This window comes from Panonychus citri, unplaced genomic scaffold (assembly GCF_014898815.1).
Source record: "Panonychus citri isolate SS breed McGregor unplaced genomic scaffold, ASM1489881v1 Contig00134, whole genome shotgun sequence".
NCBI lineage: Eukaryota > Metazoa > Arthropoda > Arachnida > Trombidiformes > Tetranychidae > Panonychus > Panonychus citri.
Window position 1 is genome coordinate 2,139,028 of NW_026515539.1, and position 10,580 is coordinate 2,149,607.

The 10,580-nt window shown below is 32.0% G+C and overlaps 4 protein-coding genes across 4 annotated transcripts; 2 read left to right on the top strand and 2 right to left on the bottom strand.

Moving 5' to 3' along the window:
* Positions 1 to 2,157: 2,157 nt before the first annotated feature.
* LOC128391517 (protein FAM50 homolog) lies at positions 2,158 to 4,076 on the bottom strand. Its single transcript, XM_053351423.1, has 3 exons — positions 3,496 to 4,076; positions 3,156 to 3,410; positions 2,158 to 2,962 (listed from the first exon to the last, which is right to left on the bottom strand). Exons 1-3 carry the CDS (start codon positions 3,829 to 3,831, stop codon positions 2,381 to 2,383), a joined length of 1,173 nt encoding a protein of 390 aa, XP_053207398.1. The 5' UTR covers positions 3,832 to 4,076; the 3' UTR covers positions 2,158 to 2,380.
* A 63-nt stretch (positions 4,077 to 4,139) lies between these two features.
* Positions 4,140 to 5,356, top strand: LOC128391522 (tubulin-specific chaperone C-like). The gene has a single exon (XM_053351428.1). The coding sequence runs from the start codon at positions 4,260 to 4,262 to the stop codon at positions 5,241 to 5,243; it is 984 nt and encodes a 327-aa protein (XP_053207403.1). The 5' UTR covers positions 4,140 to 4,259; the 3' UTR covers positions 5,244 to 5,356.
* A 792-nt stretch (positions 5,357 to 6,148) lies between these two features.
* On the top strand, positions 6,149 to 7,603 carry LOC128391187 (ecdysone-induced protein 74EF-like). Its single transcript, XM_053351035.1, has 3 exons — positions 6,149 to 6,161; positions 6,639 to 6,698; positions 7,195 to 7,603. Exons 1-3 carry the CDS (start codon positions 6,149 to 6,151, stop codon positions 7,527 to 7,529), a joined length of 408 nt encoding a protein of 135 aa, XP_053207010.1. The 3' UTR covers positions 7,530 to 7,603.
* Positions 7,604 to 9,085: 1,482 nt separating this feature from the next.
* LOC128391532 (uncharacterized) lies at positions 9,086 to 10,580 on the bottom strand. Its single transcript, XM_053351437.1, has 4 exons — positions 10,041 to 10,580; positions 9,480 to 9,968; positions 9,338 to 9,418; positions 9,086 to 9,264 (listed from the first exon to the last, which is right to left on the bottom strand). Exons 2-4 carry the CDS (start codon positions 9,956 to 9,958, stop codon positions 9,162 to 9,164), a joined length of 663 nt encoding a protein of 220 aa, XP_053207412.1. The 5' UTR covers positions 9,959 to 9,968; positions 10,041 to 10,580; the 3' UTR covers positions 9,086 to 9,161.

Below are 10,580 nucleotides of genomic sequence, written 5' to 3' on the forward strand. Positions count from 1 at the left end.
TCCATAGTAAACACTTTCCCTTGTCGTTTGTCTCGTACAGTTTATCCTCGCTAAAGTTATAACTTCGGTTATTTTTTAAACCAGTTTAAATTTATCCTTTTGGGTAGAATTAACTTTCACCCATGAAAAAAAAAACTGTCACCAAACCATTGACATGTTAGGATGAATCGCTCAAAACTTGACCCACAAAAATAACTTAAGCGAGTCTTTAGACTGTATTTTGTTTCCAACCAATTTACCCACTAAGAAAATCCCCTTCTAACAATAATAATAATATTTGATGTTCATTATTTTCGTTGACACACAAAACAAAAGACACTTAACATGGTCATCACCAAAATCATCATCATCCAGAATCATTTTTATCATCGTTTCAAAAACACAAAAAAGGAAAAAGTTCATCGGTCATTTTTCATCATGTTAATCGTCATCATCAAATCTCTCTCTCTCTCTCTCTCTCTATCAATTTGCCTTTACAAATGTTCACATTTTGCCTCCATTTCAAACAAAACAAACTTTTCCCTCCTCCTTTTGCCTTCATCATCACATCATCATCATTATCATCATCATCTTACTCTTCTTTAACTTCTTTTTCTTTTTATTTCCATCTTCACCTCCTCCTACTCCATCCTCTTTTTCCTCTCTCACTTCCTCTCTCTCTCTCTTTCTCTATCTTCATGATGATTTCCTCTGTTTACCAATATTTGGTCAATCAAATGGACAAACTAATTAATTTTAATTGTTAATCGTTGAACCATTCTTGTTTTATTAAGAAAAAATGAAACTAAAACTTTTGGGTAGAATCTAAATTTAATTGTAAAACAAAACCAACAAACATTGTAACCCAACATGAAATATATATGAATACATGTGATGATATATATTTAATTGTGAACCGTTTCCCCTGTTTAATTGACTAATTAATTTGTCATTATGATGCACACACAACAACAACAACAAAAAGCATCATCATCACCACATCAATTCACAAAACAAAACAAATCAATGACAATTGTAACAACTTGATTAATTATTTTCTGTCAACGACAACAAACAAACAATAATTTGAAAAGAAAACATAAAAAACTGAAAAAAACACCAACAACAACAAAATCTTTACTCAAATAAACTTATTTTTTTCTTGATTCAACACAAAAACAACTCGATCTCTCTTATAAAACTTAATTGTCTTTACCTGAACAATTTAATTTAATCTCGCTTATAATTTATGTTCACTCATTAACAATTTACCTGTAACAACAACAGCAGCAGAAAACGCGTTCACCTTGAATCTTAATTTGATTTTCATTTGTGTTCCCAAAAAGTTTATTAACCCAGTTACCTTGTGACTGTTAAACTAATCATCATTATCGTTTATCATCAACAACAATTTTCGTAGTAATAATAAACTATATAAACAATTTGATTAGCAATTTAATATTTTTTTTTCCAGGTAAATTAACAAAATATATTTTTCTTTATTAACTTTCACTGGTTTAATACAAACAGAAAGAAAATTAGTTAACCAGCTAATAGAAAGTGATTAATATATAATATCAAGTAAAGAGAGAAACGAAACTTTTAATTACTTGATCAATTTAAAAGTTTGTTTAAGAAAATCAATTTAACTTTCTTATGTTTTGATTGCTTTTTTTGGTTAATTTTGTTTGTCATTGTTTCGTAATTTTCATTAATTGTAATCATTAGAACAGGTAAAAGTAAAATCAATCTCAACAAGGAAGAGTCTAACTTAATGTTATCTTCACATTTGTATAACTATTGCTGGTAATTTAGGTTACGAGTTTGTTGATTTTGTGTTTTCCTTTGAGTTAATTGTTGGTTAATTGTGAGTTGAGCTTTGTTTTTGTTCAAAGGATTAAATTGTTTCTGTTGTTAATATTTTCCTTAATCTCTTTTTTGTTGATTGTACAAATTGTTAATATAAATTGAAAGTTTAAATTACAGGCAATTTAATGTCGTTTTTGATTTGATTACCAAGAGGGAAGATAAAAATCCACATAGAGTTAATTGAGTTGATTAACTTGAAATAAATCAGATCAAAAGGAGGAATAAAATCAACAACAATTGGATGTGTTGAATTATTGATTAGAATGATAATTAGTTAATATTGTGAAATAATAATGTAAAAAGAAAAAGTTTATCAAGGTAATTAACTTGAAAGAAAATTCTATTCAAATTATCAAATCGATTGTGATGAATAAATCCTGAACAGAATTGATAAATCATCAAGGTGATGGTAAAAAGTTTCTCATTTACAAAATAATTGCAGATTAATCACAAGTAGTTGATAAATTAACATGAGATTATCGATTGTAGATAACATTTTAGCTAATTAGCTAATATTATTGTTGAGTTTGAATCACTTTTTGTCTGATATTGTGTATTTTTCATAGTTTTTGCTTGGATCATAAGGTTCCCACCGAGAAGCAGGAAATATATGCTTGTTCCTCTCGTACCAACTTCTCATTAAAACTTTACCCGCATGGGATTCGTCCTTTTCAACCGTTGCATCCGCAAGTAAACGGACATCTTCGTGTACATCGAAACTGAATAAAGGTCCGGATTTACCTCTCGCTTTGGTTACAATAAAGCCATAGAAAGTATAATGATGTGGAATGATTAAATCTTCCTTGACATACATCAATTGATCGGCGGCTATTGCTCGGAGTTCATGAAACTCCTTTCGAAGTAATTCCAAACACTTTTGTAAGAATTGGTAGATAGTATTTCCCTTCTTCATTTTGACGCTCCTCCTGTGACCTGATCCATCCCAAAAAGAAAATGTGATCTCAATTTCCTCGTTTTTAATCTTCTCTTGACGTTTAACCCATTCTTGCCGTAATTCTTCTCGAAGTCTTTTTTCCTCTTCTTCTCTTTCTCGATCAGGTAGAAAACTTGTATCAACTTCTGGATTTTTCATCATCTTTTTCTTTTTACATGGCTAAAAGAAAAAAGAAAAAAAATATAAGAAAACGTAACATGGATTACACAATAGGAATCAATAGGATAAAACTTTAAATATTATTTAGGTCTAAAAAATTTACTAAAAGTGACTTTAATTAGCTAAGCAGCATAAGTAACTTAGAAATTTATATAATTGAATAAGCCTGAGATGTATAATCTGATCGACTTACATGTAATAAACTGCTGTTTGAATCTTCAGAATGACTTTCATAATCTAATCTGTCATTTGGTTTATCAACGGAAGTTTCATCTTCATTGATGGTAGACTCTGATTTTATGATTGTTTGATCACTTTGTGATGTTTCTAATGATTCTTTCTGTGGTATATCCGGTGCTTGGGTATTCTCATGGTCTACTTTTCCTTGTCCTTCTTCGGATTCATCTTCCTCTTCCTCTTCATCAAATTTGAATGACAATGTTTGTATCTAAAAAAATGGAAGAATTCAAAGATCGAAAGTTTGATTAAGAATATGAAAGATGAACATTGTGTAGAAATTAATTTGTATTTACTTGTCTCTTTTGTCTTTCTTTTTGTTCCTTTTTTTCCTCGATTTCTTTCAATTTGAGTTGTTCATTTTTCTGAACTAACTTTCTTTCTCGTTCTTTGACAAAATCAATTTGTTTAGCTTTCATTTCATCGAGAGAAACCAGACCAATAGTAGATGATTTAAGTTGAGCTTCAATGGCATCATAATGAGCTGCAAATTTACTATCGATACTCGATAATTTCAATTCTTCTTCAATTTTCTTTTTCCGGTGTTCCAACTCTTCCTTAGCCATCTCTCTCTTCTTTTGTAATTGCATGGCTCTTCCGGCCTCACTGGCAGCTCCTTTGTACATCGCCATATTTGGATTTAAATGATTCTCTCACAGAATAACCAAAATGGGAAAAGTCAATGTAACAAATCTACTAATAACAATGTAACTAATGCACCAATACAAAACGGATGAACAGCTATTGGTGATGGACAAACCAACGAATAGTCAGCTGAATTTTCAAATACACACAAATCAGAGAAATTTTGAATTCAGTTGATTCCAAATTACTAAACAATAATCAACAAGAAATGTAAACAAACATTCAATAAAATTGATAGAATAGACGAAGGGACCGTCGAGAAATTTACTTTTGATGTAGATTAGCAAATATTCCCTGAGTAGTTTCTAATAAATGTTGATCGCCAATCAGATAATCAACAAATTGTATTCATCTAATTGTTTGTGTATAGACTTTTGTTTTCGTGTGATTCATTGATTTTGTTTTTCTTTGAAGAATGGACCAAACCGATAGAGATACTTTGTGGGATGAATATTTGCTCAAATCAAAACTATTGGAGGAAATGGTGGATTCAATTGGCTCCATTACTGATTCAACTGCTGATGGAAAGGTGAAAATTGTTGACGATGGCGGTGATTTAGTTAATAATAATTTAGATGCTGTTGATTGTGGAAAGGATTCAAAGGCGATTTCTAATGATGGAGCAAAGGGAAAGAGTAAAATAGAGTTGGAAAGTGAATTCAACCAGGCGAACAATAAGTTGGACGAATTGAAACAACTTTTCACTGATCTGAAGATTTTCCTTCCAGCCTACAATTTGCGAAGAGCTCAAGAGACTTTGAACAATTTAAAAGATAAAATTGAAGGTAAACGGAAAAATTTGTTACCAAGGAAAAAGTTCACTTTCAAAGCTCAACTTGTCCCATTAAAAGTAACTGCTGCTTCTTCTGATGTGGATGATCAAGGAACACCCAAAGAGACCAAGGATTTAGTTTTTGGTTCATTTTTTGGATTCAAAGACATTGTTGATGGTAATTTGTCCATAGAGAGAAGCGAATCTTCAGGCAAAGACATTCAATTAATAAATCTAACGAATTGTAAGGTTTTCATCAAAGGTCGACCTTGTTCTGTATCCGTTTTCCAATGTACAAATAGCGAAATCAATATTGGTCCTGTTGATAGTTCAGTTTTCATCAATAGCTGCTCCGAATGCTCGTTCCAAATTATGTGTCACCAATTGAGAATCCACCAAAGTCGCAACTGCCAATTTAATGTCCATCTAACCAGTCGAGGAATAATCGAAGACTCAACTGGGCTTGTATTCACACCATTTTCATGGTCTTATTCAGGTTTTGATGAAGATTTACAGTTAACTAGTCTTGATGTTTCGAGCAACAATTGGGATGCAATTGATGACTTTGATTGGCTAGTCGCCGATAAACCATCACCGAATTGGAGTCGCTTGAAGAGTTCATCTTGAGAGCGAAAGACCCTAATCAAAAGGATTACGAGCGAAATTGCTCATCACTTTTCGATTTCATGTAATAAACAGCATCTCATTACTAAATTTTAACTTAAATTTTTCGATAAAAACTCTAGAGATTAATTCAGTCGACCAAGTCCGATCAAATTCTGTTAATACTTACTAATATCACGCAAGCAACAAGAGACTCAGTTAACATTGAGATCAACCAACTTGAGGTCCAAGTCTAATTAAGTATAAACCCTTGTTCATGGTACAACTGATAACTTCTGAGGATTAATAAGATCTCAACTATCTTGCACGAGAAATATTGGGGATTAATTGTTTCGCAATGAAACCATGTATTTTAATCTTTGGGATATATCAACTATAGCATTAATTAGATCCATCATCCATTAATTAGATTTCTGGCTGCCTTTTGGGGCTAATTATTTGTTGTGGTGGAATGGCTCATCTGATCAGCTTCAAACTACCGAAACATAAAACAATAAGCGAAGGAAATTTAGGTTTTGTTAAATTGTCATCTTTTTTAATGGTAGCCGGTCAAAAAACACCAAAGAAGAAGACAAAATATACAAATTTGAAAATCAGGTTAACATCTTTGAGATAATTTACTTCAATTCTTTCACTTGTAATCCGGGAGGCAGAGATTGCTTGAGTTTGTCGGCCTTTTCTCGATCCTGGATTACCAACGTGTACAAATACCTTGAACATCGAACCTTAAATTTAACATTCTCCTTGTTTTTCTTTATCTTAACTGACTTGGCATCCTTACGCCTCGCGATGATGAGAAAGTCTTTGATTTCTTGAACTCGTTTAGGCATGATGGTTATGTGGAATTAAATTAACTGTGAATTAGAATAACACTAGATAACTAAAGAAACGGAGAAAAACAGATCACAATGTTAGATGAAAGTGAATTAAAATTAATTGCTGATTAAATAAATTAATTAAAAAGATAAATGAAACTCACCTTTTCTATTGAAAACCAAAAGTTTAATTGCATGAGACAAACCAAGAAGACTTTCCGTTTCCGGGAGAACTTGCGCTCCCTCTGCAAAACTATTTGCCGCTTTTTTCGAATTTCGACAGAAAGAGAACTTATTTTTTGATTGTTTATAAACTTGATTTGGGTCTAATCATCATTATCATTACCAATTAAATCAATTGATTGATGTTAATCATAATTAATATATTAACACATTTTCCCCAATCAATGAAAATGATTAGCATTTATTTATCTTATTTTTATCTACCTGACAAATGAAATGAAGTTTTAATTGTTGAAAACTTTTGTTAATGGCCTGAGTTTGATTATTAATCTTCTTACCTTTTGTATAATCTAATTGTTTACAATTAACTGATTCACTTTTCTTTCATTTTCAATATCAGATCTTTCATCGCATTCAAATCATTCACAAAGCGAGTTAACCCATCATCAAGGCAATCAAGGTAATAATCAGTTTATTAATTAGTTAATTATTTGAAGAAAAAAAAAGATTTCAAATTTTAAATTGAACTTCTAATTGATATTATTTATTAACTTTTCTCTAATCAATTGTCCAGTGTAAATTTAATATAACTAATCAAATTTTACCTTTAATTAATTAATAGTACAGTTTAGGTGATTCACTTTATTAATTGAATATCTATAGATAGTTTAATTTAATAAGATTATTATAATTAAATGATAATTGAAATAAGTAAATATTATTAAACTTTTAGATTCATATTAATTGTAGATATTGTAAAATTAGGAAAAACAAGAACAACAATTTACCAATACTTTGAATTAGTAATAATCGAATAACAAAAAAAAGGGAAAAATAATTAATTAGACAAGTTTATTAATTAGTTAATCATCTTTTATAACTTGATCCTTTTCAATTGAATGGGTTGATAATCATCATCGGAATTAATTAAATTTTGATTTTTCTCCACTAATTAGATATTACTGTTGGTTCATCTGGATTAGGCCTCGGTGTAGCTGAAGATCTCTCCTATCACAATGCATCGGCATTGATGAAGAAAAAGAAAGGACGAAAGCCTAAAGGTTCACCTGAAAGCCTCACTGGTCCCGGTCAAACTCCAGGAGTGGCCGGTGTATGTCCGAGCTCAACAAAGAGAAAGTCTCGTGAAGGTTCAACTACTTTTCTTTGGGAATTTTTACTAAAATTATTACAGGACAAAGAGTATTGTCCAAGATTCATCAAATGGACCAACAGAGAGAAAGGTGAGTATAAGTTACATGCTATTAATCAAAAAGGGCACGAAAATAATTGAACGTAAACGTAACAAATTTATATCACAATTAAATTAAATTAGATCACTTGAAACATATACATTCAACTCACACACACACAAATATCGACAATCAAAGTAACAATTATTATGTTATTAAGTTTACAAATGATTATTAGTCAACTAATCAAACAACAATTAATAAAATCTCTCGTTAGTATAAAAGACAAAATTAAGAAAAAAAACTAGAAACAAAAATCTCTAATCAAATAAAGTTAATCGACAGGTACCCGTGTTTAGTGCAAGAAAAGTTTTACGAAAGTTTTTTAGAAATACAGTCAACAACCAGATAGTGAGACTCAATTATTACCTATTAGCCCGAAGAAAATGTTATTTTCTTCGTTTACTATTAAGATACTGAGAAGAAATTTAACAACTAGTGAAAAAACTAAATTAATTGATGATGTTGAAAATCAAAATGTTCATTTATATGATATTCTACATTACAAGGTATGTAGAGCTACCTCTTACTGTTATTTAGATGCAAAAGAGTTTATTAAACATCAAGAGATCAAGGTAATTGCTTGTTTCAATATTGAGTAATAGATATTGATTTTTTTTCTTTCTACTCTCAGGCTAGAAATTAGTGATAGAATTGATAATACTGATAAACGAATACAGTCTTACGCGAAGAGTGAAAACTAAGAGAAAGCACAGGAAGGCGAAATTATGACAAGAAGCTATAGCTCAAACAGCTCCCAATCTAATTGGCTAATATTGAGTCATTCATTGATTCAACAATATATAAGATAATTTGAATACTAAATTAACCTCGACATGAAAAAAAAGTTCATTGAGGAAAAATGTAAACATAAAGATGACCTTTGATAACCAGTCCAATTGTACAAATAATTTCAATCAATTTCTAACTAATTGTTGATCAATTACCGGCAGATAATCATTCCAATTGTACAAATCATTTCAATCAATTTCTTCTTAATTGTTGATCGATTGCCGACTGTTAATCAGTCCAATGGTACAAATCATTTGAACGCATTTCTACCAGAGTGTTGATCAATTGCCGGCAGATAATCAGTCCAATTGTACAAATCTTTTGATGCAATTTCTACCTAATTGTAACCAATTTGAATCAACTTGTTGTTAATTGAGGCAAACTAATTGGTTAGATGTCATTTGTCGGCGATTGAATAGTAGTTTTTCGTGTTGATGAATAAACTAAAAGGAAATTTTCACGTTTTTATTGAAGCTCGCTGCATATTTTAGGAAAAACACAATTGTCATTGAATTGAACAATTCGTTTTCCTCATAATTTCTCCAAATCAAACTGATCATTGGTGTTTTATTGATCATCATAAATTGAGGTATCGGCTGCTACTTTTCTACCGGCTTGCCAATGTTTATCAAAAATGTGTCGCCAAAGACCATTCTCATTATAAATTTTGTCTCTTTCACAAAAGTAGCATTTGAAACTGTAATGCAAGTTTTTTGTGATATGACCATAAAGATCTTTCCGTTTGCCACGACTTAATCTTTTCGCGACACAGTCTTCACAGTTAGGAATGGCGCAACTCCATTTTTCTTCGTTTCTCTTGGAATTTCGTCTAATCGCGTCGTAAAGGAACGTTCTCGTAATCAATCCGCCAGTCGCACTGATTATTTTATAAGGAAATTCTCGGCTTTCTTTTTTGTCTGTTTTTTGCCATGAGCAGCTACTTCGATTTTTTGTTTTTCCAATTCCTCATGGGGAATGTTTTGCCTGGAACAGAGAAACACTTAGTTTTAAAAACGGATCTAACTTAAATAGTATATGAATCGAGACTGTTACTAACCAAGCGATAGCATCCTCCGATTCGGAAATTATACTAGTATCTGAGCGTTTTGCCGGCTGTTTTTCCATCTGAGGTGTTGCACTGGAAAAAAATGAATAAATTCAACTGTAATGTATGTAATTTAATGCATTCTTTCACTAACCTATTCTCAAGCTGAAACACTCGGGATTGTAGAACAAGAAGGTATTCGAAAAGTGAATCTTGTGAATTCGAAAATAGTTCAGAAATCTTAGATTTGAGGTCTTGAGCAGTTGCACACCCACGGAATGATTCGAGTCCGAAAACAGTTTCAACTGGATCATCTGAACCATTCTTATCGAGTGAGTCGGTGTCTCTAATCTCGCGATTTTCTTTTGACACCAATGGTTCGTCCATTTGTGAAATTGGCATACCCGATTCCGTGGATGCTGAGTCGGCAATGGATTCTCCTTGTGATCTACGAGATGCATCACTAGTCAATGATAATGCGGAAAATTCATTCGCAAAGACTGATTCCTGATTTGACGCAGAATCTGGTGTGACACAAGCAACACAGGGTCTTACTGATCTTGGTCGAGCTGGTTTTTGTTTATTTTTCGCCCCTTTAGGACGACCGCGGCCACGCTTTTGAGCCTCCAACATTGATGCGTTCCTGAAATGAAAAAATATTAACCGTGTGAAGAGAAAACCAATGCCCAAAGTATTAACGCTAAAAACAACTTACCAAGATATCGTTTTTTGAAATAACACCAGAACGAATGAAGTAGCTGATGAGCAGGCTATGGAAGATAATAAATAGATTAGCCGGGAATGAAATTTTGGAGGTAGTTGCCGGCGAAAAGATTTTTGCCGCTTACACGAAGTTGTTTGTTTTTTTATGTTGTTGATCAATTATGTCCAATTTTGGCGTCATTCACTTGAATTGGTTTACAATGTCACAAACTTGGAGCAGTAACTGATGAGAAGCGAGAGAACAATGAATAACTTCACAGATTTTGGTGAGAAGATTTGTCGACAGTGGAGCCGTAGAAGAAAAAACAAATGCACTTGTTGTAGTCGCAAGATAGAGTGGGCTCAATATTGTTGGTTGGATTAATTTTTTCAATATCGTCCATCAACTTGTAACTTACAAGTTGTAAGAAATGTTTTGGTCCAAGTCTTGAAGAACTAGCGTCGCGCCTCTGTGGTGCAACTTTTCTGTGCGCCAAGTTCAAATACTATTAAAATTACTCCAATGTAAATGAACGGAAATAAATTGAGCAGT